The sequence below is a fragment of the Silurus aristotelis genome, assembly GCF_946808225.1.
Source record: "Silurus aristotelis genome assembly, chromosome: 25".
Lineage (NCBI taxonomy): Eukaryota > Metazoa > Chordata > Actinopteri > Siluriformes > Siluridae > Silurus > Silurus aristotelis.
In genome coordinates, this window is record NC_139598.1 from 13,260,542 (window position 1) to 13,283,553 (window position 23,012).

General features: G+C 35.8%; 1 protein-coding gene across 2 annotated transcripts in view; it reads right to left on the reverse strand.

The window, feature by feature from the left end:
* znf804b (zinc finger protein 804B) overlaps positions 1 to 23,012 on the reverse strand; it is a 130,426-nt gene that overhangs the window by 34,410 nt on the left and 73,004 nt on the right. Inside the window, exon 2 of one of the 2 annotated variants that reach the window (XM_083529851.1) lies at positions 636 to 782. In XM_083529851.1, the coding sequence (XP_083385977.1) occupies positions 636 to 782 (147 nt within the window). The remainder of the gene's footprint in view (positions 1 to 635; positions 783 to 23,012) is intronic. The other variant, XM_083529852.1, reaches the window with a different exon arrangement.

Below are 23,012 nucleotides of genomic sequence, written 5' to 3' on the forward strand. Positions count from 1 at the left end.
CTGTTTCTCTCATTTTTTTTGCATGTGTGTGTGTGTGTGTGTGTGTGTGTGTCATTTAGTTGCCAGTAGCTAAAATACCACATGTCACATTAACGCTGTGCTTATATAACTTTTTAATTTATACGGCAATGACTCAGCAGCCCCAATTCCTGTCAGAAAGAAGAAATGTGACACAGCAGAGTGTGTCAATTCACATTTCTAATGTTAATGCTTCTGCTGACTGGAGCACATTCTATACACGTTGGGATTTCTATGGGGTTTAACCGCTTTGCCTCTGGACTGTATATGGTAAATAAGTGAAGTTGTAGGTGTTGCTCACAAAAAAGCACAAGAAGATCACCTTTATACCCACAAAAATAACCTGGAAGCAAAACAAACACAAAATCTAACATAAGATAAAAACTATCACTCAGAAATGCGACAAATCGAGTAAAATGTGGCGAAAAGGGTATTTTATTAAACACCGGGGATTTAAAAACAAACTATACCAGGCTAAGGCAGAATCAAGAACTTAAAAGAAATCCAAGTCAGTATTAACAAGGCAATCAGAATAACAAGGATTTGTATTGTTGAAACAAGAATTCGGCATTTACTTACTAGTTTTTCTTACATTTCCCCAGTCTTTTCAGACTTACCTGTTTGTGTGCATGGTCATATGAGTTGATGTGGTTGTCGAACTCTTGATGCTTGTGGTACTGTTTGTCGCAAAGCTCACAATAGAAGTTAGCCTTCAGATGCTCTAGAGCTTTAGTTATGGCTTGCTCCTTTTCGGCATAGTCCTGCTTAGATAGAAAAAAAGAGAAAGAGAAAGAGATTGTCTTTAAGTATGCGAGTATTCTTATATCCTTATACTATACTTATTATGCTTTCAGTTAGACACTTTTATAAAAATGCACTGCTCAATCCCAAAAGATTGACTATTGAGTTATTGCTATATATTAAATTTTAGCTCCCATCTACAGTAGTGTCACAAGTAGCCATCTACTGCTCAAGTGCATCGTAAAACTGATTAAATAATTTCAGTAATGTCTGCTTACATTGTGGGTGTTGTCTTTTATTTTACAGTATTTGTTACACTGTCTAATAAGTTCATGTTTACGTTACTGTAATTACTGAACATTAAAACCCTATTGTACAAGCAACTAATAGTACGAGCAAACGGAGATACAAGCGACCTTGCTCGCTAAATTTTACCCTATTTTGCGACCAAATTTCAAAGGCACGAGCAAACCCACGCTGCCGGTTCCCCGCTTTCAGCCGAGGGTAGCATCGGTCGCTCAGTTGATGACGTATCGTTCGGTCCCCCTTGTTGTTCAGTGCAGCAAAAACTTTACTTTTTTTTTTAGTGTTATATTTTTATTTAACTAGAAATCTTGAAAAATGTCTCCCAAGAAAATCAGTGATGGTGCTGGGAAAAAGAAAGTAAATAGAATGATTATTGAAACCAAGAAGGAAATAGTCGAAAAGTACGAGCGTGGTGCTCGTCTCACACTCGCAATCAACCACTACCACATGGGTAAGTGTTAAATGATGTTTACATTATGGTAATTTACGGTGTATTTGTTTGTTAAAATAGGCTACAAATACTTTTAAAGTGCAGAAATAAGCGATTGAATAAGATCTCGGAACGGATTAACCCGTTTTACATTCATTCTTATGGGGGAAATTAGTTCAAAGGTACGAGCAAATGGATCTACGAGCAATTTTCAAGAACGAATTATTCTCGTCCAATGTGGTTTTACTGTATATTAGTTGCAGGCCATCAGTGCCAGTATGGCCTTCTGTGTTGGCCAAAACTCAATCAAAATTAGTGACTTACTTTAAAAAAAAAATTTTTGTCCATGAATATGTGTTAAATTATATCCAATAGTCTATTCTCTAGTCTAGTCTAGCGTTTCTGTGTAAGTTCAGGTTGGAGTTTCTCTCCACTCAGATTGCAGCTGTCACACCATGATGTTGCCGAGGTCAAATGTATATGTCTGATGTTGTTCCTTTAAAATACCTACTGGCTTTTATAGCATAAACTTGAAAAGTTGAAGACTGCGATTTGGCCACTCTGAGGCCCTCTAGAGCCATTAAAAAATTGCTGCATTTTCACATCCTTTAATTGGATAGTCAGAGCGCACACTAGTCAGAGCTAGCAAATTGCATCTGTAGCAAACTACACAAGCTCAAATATATTTGTGTGAATTTAATAGCTGTTTTTTCATTCCACAATGACTGACGAAGGAGAAGAAAGCAATTTATTCACCAATACATATACAAGGATATTTTTCAAGAAAAGCTGGACATTGGAAAGAAAGGTTGGCCAAAACAGTTCAAAACAGCTGTTAAGATAGAATTTGACAAAAATATATAAATTGCTTTAATTTAAAAGTAAGAAAAAAATGCAAAAGAATGCATAAAAAAACCAGGGGTCAATTTATAAGGTTAATATTACTGCTTCGACTAGAGATGATGTACAGTATGTGGGAGGTGCAGCTGTGGCTGCAGTGAAACGAGACTTGTTCTCTTGTATTCACTGGGTTTCCTGCATTCATTCTCACTGGGTGAGATACCTGTCTGTGATGCAGCACTCTGTTATACTGCGTTTCTATATAATATGAATGGTTTCTATAGCCGTGGCATGATAATGATGGTATTAAGTGGCGAATTGATTCAGAAAGGACACCACTGAAGGTGTGAAATGCAAAGCCCATCACTGCTGTATATAATATGCTTTACCTCTATATAACGAGTGCATTTTAAGAAACAGGCTCTTGAGTTAAGCAGGTCATACTCTGTTACTATCAACTCAACACTTCAAGCCTAAACACGTAGATCTGCGGTTTTTCAGCACACAGCAACTATTTTTGCCACACATAAACAAGCTTGATATACACGTGTATTGAGAAAGAAACCCTCTGAGGAAGTGAGGTTAATTGATTTTCTTTAAGGTTAATTGAGTCTTTTGCAGTTAAGCCGTGATTCAATATTGCAAATACAAACACAGACAATTTTCTGTATTTTTTTTTAACCAGAAAATAATTTAGAATTAAACAGACACGAGTGTTTATACTGTACATACACTCACACACCTATTTTTGGCCCCACCGGCACACTAGAAACAGCATTGCATTTGCATTTTGGCCTCTCATTTACACATAAATGGTGTCACTGTGTGAATAAACAACAAATTAACGTGCTAGCAGTATCATGACTATTAAAAACAGTTTTCACTTTGTGGTCAGTAATTTCTTATTCAATAATGTGTTTGTAATTCAATTTTAACATGGGCAATATACAATATGCATTATGATGATGCAAACCACAATGCAAAAGGTAATTCTGCAAAAGGAAATTTCATATACTACAGTATATTGTTTTATTTAAATCTTTTTTTTAGAACCTTCAGCCAATCCTGATGATGACCAGGATAACCAACTATTTTAGAATGATATGTGTCAACTGAGACATCCAGTTTTGACATATCAGTTTTGGACACATGTTGGGGTTGGGGTGGTGCTGGCAACTTCACAGATGCTGTTGTAGACATAGCATCCTCCTGCAGATATGACATAGCTGCACACATAGCATGCATAGCAAAGCATGCATAGCAAAAGGCCACTCATTGAGCTTTTAGGTCGAGTTTTGGAAATATTTTGTTTGTAGACATGAGCATCCATGCTGTACACACTCACTTCCAAAATCTATTTCAACCAATAAATCTATTTTAACCAGTAAGGAATAAACAGTTCTTTAAATTTTCGAAATATTCTGTAATTATCCAGTAAAATTTTTTAGGGGAACATTTATTTTGCATTGATTTCATTATATTTAGGTTTTACTGTAGCTAAAATTGTTAATTAATATGCAATTTTTCTTTAGCATTTAACTGCTCTTGAAAAAAATTAAAAACATATTCTTAAATTTTTTTTTTATTTTATCTACAGTGCCGGCCAAAAGAGACACATTAATGTTCCTTTTGTTCATATGCAACAGATATAACAGTATGAAGATTTACTTTGTATATACATTTACAAATGTTTAACTTTATTATCTTTCAGAAATATTAAATTTTAATGAATAACAGCTTTACAGACTCTTGACATTTCATTTCTCCAAACATTCAGCTGAAATACTTTGCCAAATAAATAACACAATATTGTCCCTCACTAGTTGGAGTTTTTATTCTGACCTTGTGATCCAGTTTATCCCAGAGCAGTTCAATACAATTGACAGTGCATCTGGAAAGTATTTACAGCAATTCACTTTTCCACATTTTGATATGTTACAGCCTTATTCCAAAACTGATTAAATGAATTGTTTAAATTAGAATTCTACAAACAATACTGACAATGTCAAATAAGTTTGTTTGAAATTTTTGCAAATGTACTGTATTAAAAATCACATACATAAGTATTCACAGCCATTGCCATGACACTCAAAATTTAGCTCTGTTTCCACTAATCATCCTTGAGATGTTTCTACAACTTGTTCGAAGTCCACCTGTGATAAATTTAGTTGATTGGACATGATTTAAAAAGGCACACACCTGTCTATATAAGTGTCCACAGTTAACAGTGCATGTCAGTGCAAAAACCAAGCCATGAAGTCCAATAAATTGTCTGTAGACATCCAAGACGTGATTGTATCGAGGCACAGAAAATATTTTGCAGCATTAAAGGCCCAAATAAGTACAATGGCCTTAATCATCAATGAACAAGAACCTGATGGTCACTCTGAAAGAGTTCCAGCATTTCTCTGTGGAGAAAGAAAAATCCACCAGAAGAACAACCATATCTGCAGCACTCTACCAATCAGGCCTGTATGGTAGCATGGCCAGACAGAAGCCACTCCTCAGTAAAATGCACATGACAGCTCACCTGGAAGTCTCTCAGATCATAAGAAACAATATTCTCTAATCTGATGAAACAAAGATTGAACTCTTTGGCCTGGATGCCAAGCATCATGTCTGGAGGAAACCAGGCTGTAACATTATAAAATGTGTAAAAATTGAAGCACGGTGAATACTTTTAGGATGCATTGTAGGTGCAGTGACCGGGCACTCTATTTTATGATAGATAACGCTCAAGCTGACTGTTAACTCTCTAAGAGCTTGCAAGTATGCTTCATTTTATTGTTTGTTGTATAATGTAGTTGGTTCCAATTAGACGCAATCCAGCATGGCGCTACAGTATGAAATGGTTCAATATTCCTTTTACCTGGAATAAGTCTCCAACTATCCCTGCTCCCAAACTATTAAGCTTTTACCTCCATGTTTGACTGTGGGTGTGAGGCAGTCTGCTAACATCATCTCTCCTGTTCTCTGTCTTACATTAGTTCTTCCATTTGTGCAAAAAATGTCAAATCTATCAACATAATTTTCTTCCAGTCAATCACTTTCCCATTCTTACGTGTTTTAACCTTTTACTTTTGGTTTGGTGTATTTAAACAAAAAGAACATGCATGTGTCTCAAAAAATAAAAGACTATGTTTCCATACTTTTGACAGGTTCTGTATGTAACTGAGTCTGGAAAAGATTCTATTCGTAAGGTAAAAGTCATGCAACCTAATAAAAGTTGGCATATCTAGTCAGACAAACAGTCTGCATTTAGAATATTTCCGAAATATTTTTTGCAAATACGTTACTGTAAGGTGGGACATTCGATTTAATCGTGAGAAATATAATAGATAAGAAACACGTAACTGACAGTGAGCAGGTCTCTGTGAGCAGATTATATGTCAAAGAGCCTATAAATCTCCATTTGTGCCCCCAAACCATTAACCTGAGTGATTTCACGTGTATACCAACATGCACGTGTGCTCTCACACACACACACACACACACACACACACACACACACACACAAACACACACACACACACACACACACACACACACACATATACACACAGCAGACCTAAGGGCTTCATCACTTATCCTCTTTTCATGGAGCATGTCATCTCCTTCCTCCTTGCTATCCACTGCTCTCCTCCACTTGATCACAAATCTAAATTTAGCTTTGCAGATGTATGAGAGTCTGAGAATATGGAGGTCGATTTGTCACTTTAACACATCCCCATGGCTCAAAACAACAGATGTTAGCTCTTAGCATCTCCCCATGGTTTCTTGAAAATATATGACCAACAGACATGTTGCCAGGGTTATTTAATAATGCCCAATGCTCCATCACTATGCAGCCTTCGTTATGACTGATTCATAATTTAGCTATTGGGGGAAAGGACAGAGTGGCAGACATTTAAACACAGAGCCGTGTATTAAATATTGGAGCCTGTAGCCTTGTCAAGGTGTCTGTTAATGATTTGCTTTGGTGTCATATGCCTCTACCTACTTCTGCATAATTAAATTTTAATCCATATAAAATAAATACATGCTCATAGTTAGTAGTGCAGCAAACCTGTTGGGATTAATTTGTGTAGTGATATCTAATCTGGCAAAGAGTGAAAAGGAATGGACAGACTTCAAGCCTGTGGTTGTCTGGGTAGCGTATGAAGGACAAGACTGAAGACTCCACAAAACCAGGTTACTCCATCCACATGCAGTTCAGTTGCTGCAGGGCTCTAACCCCATTTCCCATACGATATTACAACCTTCAAACATGGTTGCCCTGGACTCAAACTCCCAAAACACACTTGCACACTTGCAATCACCCTTGTACTGATTATTATTTACAATCGAATTGAATTCAGTTTTATTTGTATGGCGCTTTTCGCAAAACATTTTCACAAACCAGCTTTACATAAATCCATCCGTATACTTTTTTTTTTGCTGCTCATTAACTTATAGATCTATAGGTTGTGTAACCATCTTCAGCTGCACAGAGTGGTCTCCAAGTGAAGAGAACTCCATCCAGATGTAGGTATGTAGCTTTGGGATAAATCAAGCGGATGCAAAAAGAAAAGAAAGACAGAAACACTGGTCACTGGTACCTTAGGAGCATGTAAACCTTGACAGATAGGAAAAGAGTCAGACCTGATTCTTCACTCACTCACAGCCACAGTTTAAAACAACTTTGATTTCTTTTGCTCACTACAAAGTAGTACCCTCAGTAGTTTTAGTTCTTGCCATTTACCAAGCCTTAGTTCTTTAGGTTTACTCCCAGTTCAGATTTCAGGTGTTGTTTTACTCTTGCATTGCCTTGTTTGTGTTGTTCGCCTGTTTTCTGTTCAAGATTTCGGAACCTGATTTGCATGTAGCCACCATGGACATTAAGTCACTTCCTTATACTGCAGTTGCATCCATGTCTATTTATATTAAAAAGAACTGAGCATAGGTTCTATACCTCGGAGTGGGCACAAGGTGACTATCTGAGAGCTTTTATGAAAAAAGTGCTCTTTCTATCAGCAAAAACATGCAGGGGGGTTTAGAGTGGACCAGGAAATTAACACATTTTTTTCCCTTTGCTTTTCAGTGCCTGTGCAAACATTCAGGGAGATGGGGCACCATTCCAGTGGAGCTGAGAGTTGACAGCAAAGAAAAAGAGAAAGAGCATGAGAAAGAAAAAGCAAGAGAGAGAGAGGGAAAGAGAGAGAGAGAGATCCCTATGGCTCTTAAATTAATTCCTATCGTGTCCGTGCAGAAAACAGAATCCAGTGGTGCTTATTGGCATCCTCCAACAAGAGGGAAATTAAATTTCCCTGGCCTGTTTCATGTCCGCTTCTGTTTCATTTTACTTTACCCCTTTTACTCTGTTTTCAGATTGTGCCTTTTTTTTTTTTTTATTGGTGGGTTAAGTACCATCAAGTACCCTTCATTGCCTCTAATTTGCTTTGGTATAAAGTGAGAATATAACAATCCTGATGTCAAGAGCTTTTCTCAAAGGCTTACCTTGACAGATTGGAGCATAAATGCTTTATTTCACTTTTTATTAAGAAATATCTTTCGATATATAATAATATCTTTATTTGGCTATTTGTACGGTTCCTGTCAAGAGTTCCGGAAACGCCTAGTCCTTTTTGTTTGTATGCAACAAACTAGGTAATTTTACATTACAATTTTAACTAGGTGTATATTACAAGATGGTTAACACAGATGTTAAACTAAATTTTTTTTTTAAATCCTCCCTTAGCATGAATAAAAGCTTCAAAATCTCATGGCATGCTGGGAATTTGTTTCTTCAGACATTCAGCTGAAAATTTTTTACATTTATGCCATTTGGCAGATGCCCTTATACAGAGCGATTTTTTATCTCATTCATACAACTGAGAATTTATGGCGATAAGGGCCTTGCTCTGGTGCTTTGCTGTGGCTGGGATTCAAACTCACAAACTTGAGATTCAAAGTCCAATGCCTTAACCACTAAGCTACCATCTCAATATAATTGCTATGCTTCTTGTAAATCTTTCCGAAGGTATTTTATGATAATTGGAGATTATCCTTCTTTTTTTTTTCTGATAGGATTTAGGGTGTTACTGGGCAGGCCATTCCATGAAAAATACAACACAACACTCCAGTCAGATGGAGTGGAACTTGGCAGTTTAAGTTTGCTTAAACTTCCAAATCAACAAATTATTTTTTAAGCATTTTGGGCGTTTTTTTTTATCATGTTTCTTTTGCCTGTGTGCAGTGTAAATCATGACTACAATAATCCAATGGCAAAAACAAACAAACAAACAAACAAACAAACAAACAAACATAGCAAAGAAAACAGCAGCATCAAATTGTACTCAGCAATAGATGTGAAAGTGCATTGTCGTTAGGTTTGATGCTCAATGCCGTTCGAGTGCATTTGCGTAATTATGCAAGCCTCATGTTTTATATAAAAAATGGCACATCAGCCTTTTAAACCTTTAAGCACAGTGTACATACGTCACCAAAATTCCTCCATCACACTCTGTGTACATTATTTTATAGCGACAAGTAATTTTCTTTCTGGCTCATATTTTTTGTTACTTAACTTTAACTGACATTTTATGCAGTGCTAAAGTGAATTTCATGCCTTCTGCATAAATTAGCACAATGCTAATATACCCTCATCCAGAGCGAATTCCAGAGCAAGTAACTGCTGTATAGAAACAAGACTGCAGGGCAACACGTAAAGATAAACGCTAAACTAATAAATAAGTGTGTTACCTGCAAAAGTGTGTTCTATCACTGAGCTAACGTGGAGTTCAGCTTACTTCTGATACAGACTTACTTTAAGATGGAGTTCGAGTGGGAAAAGTTCGTCACAGAAAGAAAGCGAAAGTGGTGTAAGTATAGCGCGGCAGTGTGTTCGGCCCATATGCGTCCTCGATGATGTTGTTTATCTTTCTCACTGGGTTGAAGAGCCAAGCCATCTGGTCTCAGCTATGGACAAGCTGATGACTACAGCAATAACACACACCCAGATGGGGCAACACCTGTTAGACTCAAACACACACTTTGTCGTTTGAGCGCAGAGCCACATTATGGGAAAGTTGATATTAAGTGTTATACATAGCAAATTAAACCAGAGATGCACCTTGTGGCGATGAACACCATAGGATAAAAGCTCGCCTAATAATCTGTTCCATCAAAAAACCTGGCAGATTACTCCTGCTGTGGTTGTCTTAGCCCATGATTTATCCTGATTTGAGCTTAAATCACTTTCTGAGTTTTGGATGCTCCTAAATCTGCATTTTCCAAATAGAGTAAGCAATGAAGTAACATCCCTTATTCAGTGCTAAATTTTTAAATCGAGTCTTGTTTTTATTGCATCATACTACATTTTATATTACAGAGAAAAATAATGCTATTTCATACTTCAGACCTAAACTTTTTTTGGTCAAACCCTAAACTTTGAAAAAAAGGTTTGGGATTTAAACAAACAAAAAAAATCATTAGTGACCTTTTACCTTCCCTTATAACATATTGACCCATACTTGATTATGGTGGTACACACACTATATTAATATATATGCTATAAAATCCATTATCATTGTTAATTTTTTATGCTAAGCTGAACTGTGCAACACTGAACCTTAAAGGAACGCTCAAACGGATACTGTTTTATTTATAATATATATCTGCATGAGGCTTGCTACCTAATTATGTCTTCTATTTTTCCTGTTAAAAAAAATGGACATTACAATTTTAAATTGAATGCCTCAAACTTGGTGCTCTCTTCGCTGGTTAGATTTATGGCAATAACTGTGAATCAAGCAATACTAGACGTTGCTTCTGGAATATGTGATTGTATCACTACAGTATGAACTTGTTTCTATTGTCACAATGTTTTTTTGAGCCTTTTGCTGCCTTCTTGTCCAGGTCAATGATTATTAACTAATGTACTAACCTCAGCAGTATAACTACATATTGGTGATTTGAATAATGTGAATGGGAAACCTAAAGACTCTGACACTTTCCCAACCCAACACATACTGTGTTTCATTTTTCTGCACATCATATATTTTTATAAGTTGGTTTTCTATTGTTAAAGGCACACAGTGAGGGAACCCCCTACTCCACACAAAACTGTGAAGAAAGTGTTGGGTTATGCTTGTAGTCTCATGACGGATTCTCATTTAGAATACTCGATTTATGTATTTAATTTAAAGTAGCAAGGAACAGCATATATTTCTGGAATGCACTGAAATAAAAAGAAAGATATTATACATAATAATGTAATAAGAAAAAAATTCCCAAAATTAAAAATTGCACAGAAAAATTAACAAAAGTACAGATATTTAAAAACAGTTACATAAATACCAATAAGTAACCCACAGATTCGTCCCCAGACCCAGGGCCTTACTCACAAACAACTCATAAAAGCCTGAATTGGCTTCACAAGAAATATTTTCAGGTTGTAAACCAGTCCAAACTAAGATAAAAATGCTTACATGATTGTGTGAATGTAAACTAAAAAACAAAGTACATGCATTAGCTACATTGACATTTTGTTAAAAATTATGATTATTTGGACCGTGTTTGTTTGGGACTTGGAATTGAAGATTTAGCTACTGAAAAAGAAATGAAGGAATGAGTGAATGAAATCATCAATTACTAGATTCATTTTATTTATCAATTAAACACATTTTTTGCTCCGGGTTAATACTACATTTTTAGTCAATGGTCAATTCACCACTGTCTTAACACTGTCATTTATAACTTTGGAAAGTTTTCATTTTCATTTTCTTTTTGCACCCCTTTAATACATTTTACGATGACACGTTATGCTGGAAACTTTGAAAGCGCCTCAGAAGAACTCTTAATAGAGAGACAAATGTTCAGACAGAATGTGTGAAGAGATTTAAGATAAGGGTCCTTATCTGAAAAGGCTTTATTTCAAACCATTGTTATTGATGGCATATTTTGAAAAATGAATGCCTTGATTAATAATAATCCCTTTCCTGAAGATCAGCACACATAAGAAGGCAATAATAATTGAATATGAGCATACACGACTACAACACTAGGTGTGAAAACAGAAATACTGATTGCTATAGTGTACACAAAGGAAAGGGTGTATAACCGGTCAAATGCAACCTGATCAAACTGGACATGTTTATGTCAAATGACACATTAACTTAAGGTGTGAGAACGAGAGGCTTCTAGCGCTACTATTTATATCATGAGATTTTTGCGTGGCAGTTTAAGTAGATAAAGTGGTGCCTATGTAGGTGAGAATAACCTGATATTCTGAATTTTCTTCATTCTGGCAAAAGCTTAACATTTTTAAAATGACTTTTCTTCCATATGACTATTTTATATAAGTAATCTTTAAGCTGTCCAAGCATTTACGCCTCATAAGATTTATACAACCTTTCATTTATTTAGTTTTATATATAAAACTGATCTCTTATTGCCTTTCATATTGCAGCTGATCTTTTTAATCTTTCTGTGTGTTTGTGTGTGTCTGGCTGTCTGTGAAGGAACTACAGCTGGATTTGCTCATTGTCTTGGGTTTTAAGAGGCAATCGATCACCGAAAGAAGCACAAGACCCAGGAAATGAGCCAGTTATCCAACAGCTTAAGTTGTCTCCCAGGAATGCATTGTGTTTGCGTCGAGCATACCACTAGACTGTGACCTTTACCTCTACAAAATATATGCCAGAACAAAAGTAACAGCAAACAAATACTACAACAAGAAAACCTGGCCAGTGTTAATTCTATATCAGCAAATTATGCTTGCTATTTAATGCATGATGATCTGTGCAGACATGCTAGCAGTACCTGTTAGTATTTATTGTGCAGTGTTTCAGTAATGAGTTGAATATGAAATTCAGCCAAATATGAAGTATAGAGGATATTCTAAATATATAGCGTGGAGTGTAAAAATTCAATGCTTGTAGCTGTAAAATATCTGTATGTGAATTTTGACTTAAAATTAATTCCCACCCACCAGTTCACTCTTTTCTATTGCATGAAAGCTACCAACCAGGGAGGATCAAGGCTGAGTTGCTTCCTCTAAAACACACACACGAAGCCAGCAAAACCTTTTAGGGCAGCATAGTATGAATAAAAGAGTTATTTGCCATCTGCTGCATACATGAGCTTGCATAAGCCCATGATTGGACAAGTCTCTTACCCAGAGATTAAGGCCATTTTTGCCAGTATCATCAGATTGTACATTGAACATCAGATTGTGTATGCTAATATTCTGATTGTACCTTTCATTAAACAAATGTAGTAGGCAATATGTACATATATTAGGCAGGATGTCTTGGAAGCAGGAAAAAAAGTTGGCAAGAGTTAAACTGTGTGACTTTGATCTAAGAAAGTTTTTCCTTCCCACAGTCGCCCCAGGCTTGCTCATCAGGGATAAATACACATCATTCACCTTGATTCTTTAATTCTGTAAAGCTACTTTGAGACAATGTTCATTGTGAAATGCGCTATAGAAAAAACTTGACTTGACTTTACTTTGAGAAGGGACAAATTGTGATTTGAGAATGGGCAAATTTTACAAAGAGAAAAACAAATATGAAAGTTTTACTGATTTCATACTACATGAAATAATCTCAATAATATACAATTGCTTACATGGTTACTGTGAACGTAAATTAAAATACAAACCATGTGCATGAGCTATATTGACTGTTTGCTAAATTTAAAGTTTATACCGATCATTTTTGTTTGATTTTCAATAGGGATTGAGAATTTTGGTTTTCTGAAAATGAATGAATGACTAAATAAATGGAAAAGTCTGTATTATCTATGCATATTTTCTAGCAGCTCAAAACACATGTAGCTGTTCATCCCATGTGTTTATACACTATTTCCTTACTTCCTTGATCACATATCAAAGGAAGAGGAATACCCATATACTAGTGGCGGGCAATGCATTTGGTACCTGGGCCTTCAGTGGGGACTTACACGGCTTAATTCAACACTTAATACCACCACTATCACGTCGCAATTGTAGAAACCATCAATACTATACAAAAACACAATTTAACAACGCGTGGCATTACAGATAGAGAGACATTTCACATATGTAGGGTGAATACCATTTAACTAAAGCAGTGATTCTGCTCGTATTCACTGGTCTGGAAGTGGTGAACAAACCCGTCTTAAGGTGACTATGGTAAAAGGGCCAGCAGTACAGACTTTAAAGGCCCTAGGCAGATTAGATTTACATGGCAGCAAATAGAGGCTGAAATCTGATTGGACCAAGTACAGTTACAATTGTACGTTCAATGTAAAGATCAATTGAAGGTGTTCTAGTGGCTGATCCAGAATTAATAATTTAGTTATACACTTTTTTTTTTTGGTTTTTTATTTGCTTTTAAACTGTATTTTCATGCTTTTCAGTAATTGTTTATTGGTCTTTTTCATCTACCAATTTCAAAAGAGAATAGCCCCTAAAATAATAGAATGTATGCTTTCTTTTTATGGTAATGTGTGTATCCATGTGTATGTGGATGCTGTGTATGTGTGGGCATGTACAATAAAGCTGTAACACTTTCTATTCACCATTAACACCCACATGTATCTGTTCTAGGGGTGGAATGTTATGAAAGATTCATTGCATAATCTGTGTATAAACAAGTTGTTGGTACTGTATATTGCGATATCTCCTTATAAGTTTAAAACCGTTAACCACATCTAAAACATTTTAATTTTGGCATTCCTATTTATTTATTTAAGTGTGAGAAACATGTCATGAAAATTTGGGGTATTTCTGAGAGTGCTGCATTTATTACATTGTTTATATTGATTTGGTTTGGCAGTCTGGAAAAAACCTGCCATTGTGGATGAATTCTGAAAGATGATGAAATTGAAAAAAAAAAAAACTGACTCTAAGGAAAAATAAATATACACTTTATGGACAAACATTTGTTGATATTTAACCATGAGATGCTTTTTGAGACTCCAATTTTAAATTTTGTCTCCATTCACTATTATAATAACCTCCACTCTTCGGGGGATTATGTTCCACTAGAATTTGGAGTGTGCTTATGGAGATCTTCTTCTTTTTCCATTTAATCATTTAATTTCAAATTTACATTTATGAAAATTGTCAGGTGACTTACAACTAAGAAGACTTGCTCAAGGGCCTAGCAGTGGAAGCTTGGCAGTTCTGGGATTTGACTATGTGACCTTCAAATCCAGAGTCCAATGCCTAAACCACTGAGCTACATGTACCACCTACATAATTAGTAAAGTCAGGGTACTGATTTATCGTGAGGAGCCCTGCAGTGCAGTCAACAATTCAATTCATCCTTAAAGTGTTCAGTAGGCTTCAGTTTAGAGTTCTATATTGGCCCACTCAAGATCTATGGTAACAATTTGGGAAAGAAGCACATAAGGGTGGAAAAGTCTGGTGTCTGAAAATGTTTGTCCATATACTGTTATTTATCGCTGTAGTAATATTTTATTTACTTTCTAATTGTCCCTATGAATGCTTTCCCACTTGATCCTAAACTATTATGTAGTGTATTTTTAGAGTAACCCTGAAACAGGAAATTCAGAGTAGGCAGTATACAGTCATCAAGCATACAGTCTAGTTTTAGATGTACCTTTTGTTCAACTGTGTTCAACATTGGATACAAATCCCAACCATAGTATATCTCAAAATCAACACCAATGACTTGAAACTAGCCCAAAAGATTTGGCCAATAAAAATATTGGAAGTGAAAAACATTTTTTTTTTTAGTTTTTCACAATCTTTGTGGGTGGGAAACAAGGTCACCGTGGTGCACACATATGTCTGATGTACAGCCATTATTCAATTCCTTATACCATTTCCCCTTTACTTCTCACAATCTTTGTAATAAATCTAACAATAGAAATGATTTTGGTCTTCACAGACACGCTGACTACACTTTCGGCAAAAAGTTTTAACTTTCCTAAATTCAGTTTAACTTATATAAAAAAAAAAAAAAGAAAAGAAAGTATATTGGGGTATTTTTAAACTATCCCAATCTGGCAACTCCATTATCCATCTTGTCCACTGCTACTCTCCCAAGCATGGGCAATGTTATTAATTTCTTAATGGGCACCTATTAGAACTATTATAAAAACTCGATGCAATATAATTGGAGTAGCATCTGTACTGGCCCACTACTGTGCATCATGTAGAACAGGCATGTCAAACTCAATTGCACAGGGGGCAAAAACTCAAAGCACACTTTAGGTTGCGGCCCTGAAGAGGATAAACATTTATTGAACACACTAAAACTAAGTGGGTTTTTGTTTTTACAGAAATATGAATAAAAACAGACCAGAAATATTATTCCAGAGTAAATAACCTTTAAATAACTTAAAATATTTTGTTCTCCATAAAAATATATCATGTCAAAATAATACAAGTTTAAAATATGAACATGCTGCAAAAAAAACCCTGGACATATAAAATTACAATTTGTGCTTTTCAGCAAAAATTTAAATAACAACATATTAAGACATTTAGTTTTCTTTGCTCTTATGCCATTTTGTCAAAGCTGGATGCTTGGCATCTTTTTTGGCAATTTCACAACAGCTTCACTTTGTGATTTTGCTCTGGTAAAAAACATCTGCTGAAATGTCACATTCTTTTTTAACACTTCTATTTTTTGTATCTTCTGCTCTGCATTCAGGTTTTTCAGCTTATCCTGATGTTTTGTCTCGTAGTGCTGTCTTATATTCAATTCCTTAATTACAGCCACATTCGCTCCACTAATAAGACACACGGGTTTACTGGCAATGTCGATAAACATATACTCAGAATCCCATTGGTTTTGAAAGGCTCTGTTTTCAGAATCAACTTTTCTCTTCGCCATTGTGAGGGGCTAGCTTTGCAATAACTTTACAATAGGGTCGTATACTTCAACAGAAGCTTGACTTGATTGATGCGGGAATGTTCCCAGGTAGCCTAGCGTTCAGCAAGGGAGCTGAAGCACTGCATTATGGGATCTGTAGTTTGTGTGTTATCAGCGCTTCATATCGCCGGGCTATTAATAACAATAATAATAGATCTACATAAAATGATCTCGCCTTGAGTTTGACACATATGATCTAGAAAGACAAGACGATCAACTAAACATTGTTATATCTGTCAAATAGCAATGTTCTGTAAAATTCTGTACATTTGTAATCACTTAAACAAGGTATTTACGATTTTAAAGAAATTAAACTGTTAAATACTTGGCTTAGATAATTGCTCTTACTGTGATTTGGTAGATCCTGGCATGATTTCTTTTGTCAGACAGGTTCTGTTTAAGTGATTTCTTGATTTAACAGGTCTGGCAGTAATCAGGCCTGTGTGTGACAGTAGAAATTTAACTCAGCTTTCCAGAAAATCCAGGTTAATCACAGTTTATTCATGATCTAGCAAGGGGGCAGTTTCTTTTTCACAAAGGGACAGCCAGGTTTGGACAGCTTTTTTTTCCATAATAATTTAAATCATCATTTAAAAACTGTATTTTGTATTTACTAATGTTTTCTATATGGAATATAAAAATTTAGTTAGATAATCTGAATCATTTCAGTGTAACATGTGAAAAAATAAAAAATTCAGAAAGGGGAAAATGATTTTTCACAGAGAATAGATGCTCTGTGGGCCTTTTTGACAACTTTTCTGAACTCAATTAATACATTTAGTAATAAAAAAAAAGAGCACATTCTGCCTCATATCTATATTTGCATTTGTTGAGAATAGAGCCTAGAAAAATATTTGTGTTTAATTACATTTTAATAAAAAGACAATAATTTTGTACGAACAGCTGAAGGCTGAAGAATAAATGCGAGTATAAAGATGTAACATAGCTTTCATGATGAAATTATTTTAGATCATATTTTATTTAAGACCATCTGTGTGGCTTTCAATGGAATGAAAGCATTATGTGAAATTTGGTCCCCTTTCACTATTATTTTCTGCTTATATAGTAGTCACTTATACAGTGAGTCCTGCGAGGTTATTACTTATTTCATATATTTAATGCTGGGTCCTTCTTGGTTCCTTCAGCCCTTTTTCATACTGGCTCATTATTAGAAAAATGGCTGCGTCTGACATCTATAGGAAAATAATTAATCAAGTAGAAAGACTCCATAATAATCCTAACTTTTTTCATTTAATGAAAGGATTATGGGAGATCAGAGAAAATTACAAATTAGAGGTAGGAGTCATTTTATTTGGGCTGACAGTAATAAGGGTCCGTGGCATACAGACGGTGTAACTGACAGGAGAAAAATGAATTTAAAAGTTTTCCTGGAGTGAAATACCCCATGGTTCAAAGTTCTTTTTTTTTTTTTTTTTTTTTTATCATTTAGTTAAATATGGGGTCATTCGGTTTGTGTTGTATACCCTTGCACACCAGATGGTATGTATTAAGTGTTACGGGGGGTCAGCTCACAGGTAGACTCAGCAGTCAAAGGCATGTTGCTATTCAAAGTCAAATACATATTCAGACAGAGGTCAAAACAGGAAAGCATGTGACTAGAGAACATTAAAGGGAAAAAAATCCAACCTGTATAATAACCTTAATTCGCTTCAATGTGATCTGCAACGACGTCCAAGATTTTCTTTTCAACAACATGTTGAGACATGTTGAGAGCTAGACCGACTAGTGGGTAAAAGTATCCTGTGTTACACACAATGCATTTCACCTGTTGGAAAGTAGCCTTAAAGGAATTATTCTTTAATCTATATAATAAATAGTAATTTAATCTAGCTCTCAAAATCATAATAAACTTTATGCTAAAACACTGATTGTGTGCAACCTGATTTTACCAACATTTTACAAAGCTTTCTTAAGGCCAACATCTTCATGTCAAAAACTTCGTCAATTCAAGTCAAGTAAAGATTTCGAACTAAAGGTTCAACCAGCACCAGCTAAAAAACATGCTATATTATTATTATATATAAACATATATAGACATCAACAGAAGCCTTTATTCATCCCTTGTGGATTTATGTGACATAACATAATCTGCAATGTTGTCTGCATATGTTACAATTGTATTTAGTATAATTTTTTTTATTATTTAACCAATCTGGTTATAGGAACTGTAGGTTGCTGTTATTACAACTTGCTCTTACTTTAAAATGTGTGCTATAAGAATTATTAAATATAGTGTAACTACTAGGTGGTATTAAATAGTTTTGACACTGGCTTGGTATACAAGAAGGTACTTTTTCTTTTTTTTTTACACTTTATCACCTTCAAAATAGTCCAATGACACTGCACTACAGTGCTTCCAGTGTTTCTGCCACTTCTGGAATATGTCCTGGAAGTGTCAAGCACTTTCTGCGATTCTCAATGGTGTCAAAATGGCGACCTTGGAGCCGGACTTTCATCTTCGGGAAGAGAGCGAATTTCGCAGCCAAATCTGGCAAATAGGGTGGGTGCGAAAGTGAGATCATGTGGGTTGTTCTCCCTGGTTTTGATATTTTCGGGGGTTAAGCTCGTTAAAGGTCTTCCTGATGTTCTTCTGCTCTTGAAGTGCGTGTGTCACTCAAAACACCTCAAACGACTCTTTGGAGCATCGCCATGTGCCAAACGTATGTCATGTCAAACGTCTCTTTCGCAGATTTGCCCAGTTTCATGCAGAATATCAGGTTTGCTCTTTGTTCTAATTTGCTGTCCATGATGAAATCGCAGACACAGTAAGGCACGTAGTAAGAATAGCACCAGTTACAGTAGCACAATTAGTCTTGAAACTTTTTAATAGCACCTCCTAGCTAGGATTAGCAACTAGTTTATGTTGCCTTACCTGAAATTACTGACTGAATGTCTCCAAAAGTACACTCCTAATCTAGTGTAACATCTTCCCAGAAGAGTGGAGGATATCGTAACAGGAATTGGGGACTAAATGTGTAATAGGATATTCAAAAAGAACATCCAAACCTCATGGTGAGGTGTCCCTAAACTTTTTTTCCATATAGTGTAGCAAGCTATGAAAGTCAGACATATTATGTGTCTGCTTGTTTTTTTGTTTTGTTTTTTTTTTTTAAACCAGACAAAATTTAAGGAGTAAATATACAGAAGTTAATGAGACATATATTCTTCTACTTTTTCTTCTTCTCCTTCTTCTTCTTGTTTCGGCTGCTCCAATTAGGGGTCACCATAGTGGATTATCTGTCTCTATACTACTCTTTCCTCTACATTTGCCTCTTTCAAATTAATTATCTGCATGTCTTCTCTCACCACATCTATGAAGCTTCTCCTTGGCCTTTCTCTTTTTCTCCTCCCTGCCAGCTCCATCCTCAGCATTCATCTTTCTGTATACCCCGTTTACTTTCTCTGCACATGTCCAAACCATCTTAATCTAGCCTCCCTCACCTCGTTCCCAAAACGCCCTACATGCGCTGTCACTCTAATAAACTTGTTTCTAATCCTGTCCATCCTCATCACTTCCAATGAAAATCTCAACATCTTCAGCTCTGCTATCTCCAGCTCCACTTCCTGTCTTTTACTCAATGCCACGGTCTCTAAACCATACAACATAGCAGGTTTTACCAGAGTCCTATAAACTTTTCCTTTCACTCTCGCAGATACTCTTCTATTACAAATTACTCCTGCCACTCTTCTCCACCCACTCCACCCTGCATGCACTCTTTTCCTCACTTCTCTAACACACTCTCCATTACTTTGCACTACTTGGCTCTTCTCAACTTGCTCCCTACTCTCACCACAAATCTCAATATCAATATCTCGATATCTTACCTTGTCCGTCAACCTGTCTGTGGTGCTCTTCCTCAGCATGAAACCATACTGTTGCTTACTGTTGGTCACCTCATCCCTCAGCCTGGCTTCCACTACTCTTTTCCATAACTTCATGGTGTGACTGATCAACTTTATTTCGCTGTAGTTACTGCAGATCTGCACATTATTTTTGAAAATCAGTACCAGCACACTTCTTCTCCATTTCTTAGGCAAAATTAGACATACAGTATTGAGACTAATTAAAAAAAAGAAGTTCAAAAGAAGATCTGAGCCAGGATCAAAATGTAACTACCGAAAATTTGAGGGGAAAAAAATAGGAAAAACAAATTTGTTGTATTGAATAACATCTTTCAATGTACTGAGCTGATTTTGAGGTCTTTAAACAAAAGTATATCAGCTCCAGTGAGAATAAGTGAGAGTGAGAGTGAGAGTGAAAAGTGAATGACCCGACCCAAGGCTGAATTTGTTTTTCCTCCAAGAGTTCATACATAACATCCAAATGAAGAACACCCAGTTCTCAATGAAGAAAAAAATAGTTAATTAAAGTAGGCAAAAATCATGTAAATACCGTATTTTTTTTAAAAAGGTTTTGAATTTGGACAGCATGCCCCATGCGATCAATGTCATTAGATCATAATATATGCATAGAATGTATAATACTTTCATCAGACTGTGAATTCGATAATGGCATAATGCCAATATTCCTTGCTCGTGAGAGCAGTGTGCTCCCAAAGCAAAAATGCTACTTCTAATTCAACCCATCGTTTTATTGGTTAAAAAGAAAAGAAATCAGTCCTCGAGATAATCCATGTCTCTGATTAAGATCAGCCTCTTCCCATTTGCTCAAGGAACAACTAAATCCAGTTATGTCTGAGTTCTGAATACAGATGCAAACAATTTTGGTATTAAATCCTTAACACAACTCAGAATACAAATCATGACGTATTGATCAATTGCAAGACCTTTTCCTTACATTAAAAACAGAAAAGAAATGTTGCATTGCTGCAAATTCTATGCTAGAGATCTGATATCTCATCTTAAAAAGAAGTGAAAAGTGCTACTGCTATTTTTCTTCTAAACTATTAAAGTCATCTGATCTAGTGTATTGCTAAGAGTTAGCGTATTACAGAAGCATCTGTCACTTAAATATCTTTTACAACAGTATTTTTGTTTTTTTTACTTTTTCTCAGTTCTATGATTTTGTTTATAAAATTTGGCTTTACTCGCCCAACACTAATTATCTGGCTGTATACTTTTTATTTTCTTTATTTTACAAACACCTTTACAACAAAGTAACATATCTGGTGTGTGGTCATGTTGTTTTACGATATGATATAAGAACTAACCCCAGCCATTAGGGTTGCACAAGCCTTAGTGCCGGTCCCAAGCCCGGATAAATGGGGAGGGTTGCGTTAGGAAGGGCATCCAGCGTAAAAATGTGCCAAATCAAACATACGGATGGTCCGCTGTGGCGACCCCTAATGGGAGAAGCCGAAAGAAAGTTTTGTAACAGGTTGCATGATTTAGCAACAGGTTGCTCGTGGAATATTTCCTATGAATAAATCAGTGTTTTCTCACCTCACTGATTATAAACACTTTCTTTAGTTCAACCCCATGATGGCAGAATGAAATATCACATAAAAAGGTGTACGGTTTAGAACAAGCAAGGATTGTGTTAGCTTCCAGTGAACTTTACGCATTTAACAGATGGCTTTTGTTCACCTCATCTACATAGAGCCATAAAAATCTGGCGCTAGACACTTGGGGTCCTATTTATCAAACTCGTGCTCTAAACAAGTTAGAATTCTCTGCATAGGAATGACTAGTATGCACTACAATATAGCAGCCAATTTTTGTTTTTAAATAACTCCAAATTTGCATATATGGTTAAATTTTTATGGCTCTGTATATGCAATCTATTAACCTCTGTTACATTTGGAGAACGTGCAGTGGTGGGAAAATGTCTCATTATTGTCTTCTCCACTACTGTACTAATGCACTGTGTTCAGAGTGATACGAATGGATGTAAGACATGTCATAATTCGGCTCATAGCTGGTTGGGAAATGCCAGACTTGTCTCCAATGCCTCGTTGAAATGTGCCTGTGGCTAAAAACCATTGTGTAGGAAAGACTTCAGTGTGCACACAGATGCTATTGCTGCTTTTTGTCCAGCTTTCCAAAAGTTGCCCAAGTTTCTGGCAGAGGTTGACATAAAATTGCAGTAAGGCAGAAATCGGAAATCAGGCCAAAAGCTTGAATCAGGTACAAAATCTGGAATCTGATTTGAATGGAGGAGGGGTTCGTTATCACATTCAAAGAAATGTTTTCTTTCCTAAGTGTAACTCATTCCTCTATACTCAATGCATCCTTTTTATAATTTCATAGTTTGCCAACATTACTATTTCTATTGGTTTAAAAAGATAAGTGCAGAAGAACAGCACTTTTGGAATGGCAGGCATTTCATTGTGCAGTAATACGTTCAAAAAAGGAGATTTCTAGCCATGCTGATTGCTTCTAATCCTATGAAAGCCTAATATTCAATTGTAATAACGAAAAATAACATTTTGAACAATCGGTAATAAGGAATCAAAATGACAAACTGAATTATTTATGCGACCATCACTTGATGTACAGAATACTTTGCATACAAACAGCTGACAATTCTTGATATTTTCTACAAAACAATTTACATAAGCAAATAATATCCCAATGACATCTATCTATGAAACATATTTTCGATGATCAAGCAAACTAAACTTCAAATCATGCTTTGTTCACTAAATTACTGTATCTCTCATTTAGTAGAACAAAAACAACAGAACAACAGAAAATCTAGTGTGCTGGTTCAAAAGTGTACCCTTGTAGCCTTTGAAATACCAAAATGCATTGGGTTGTTTGGTTTGATTTAAACTCTTCTTTACCTCTCTCATAGGAAGATGAAGTTACTATAGCAACATCCC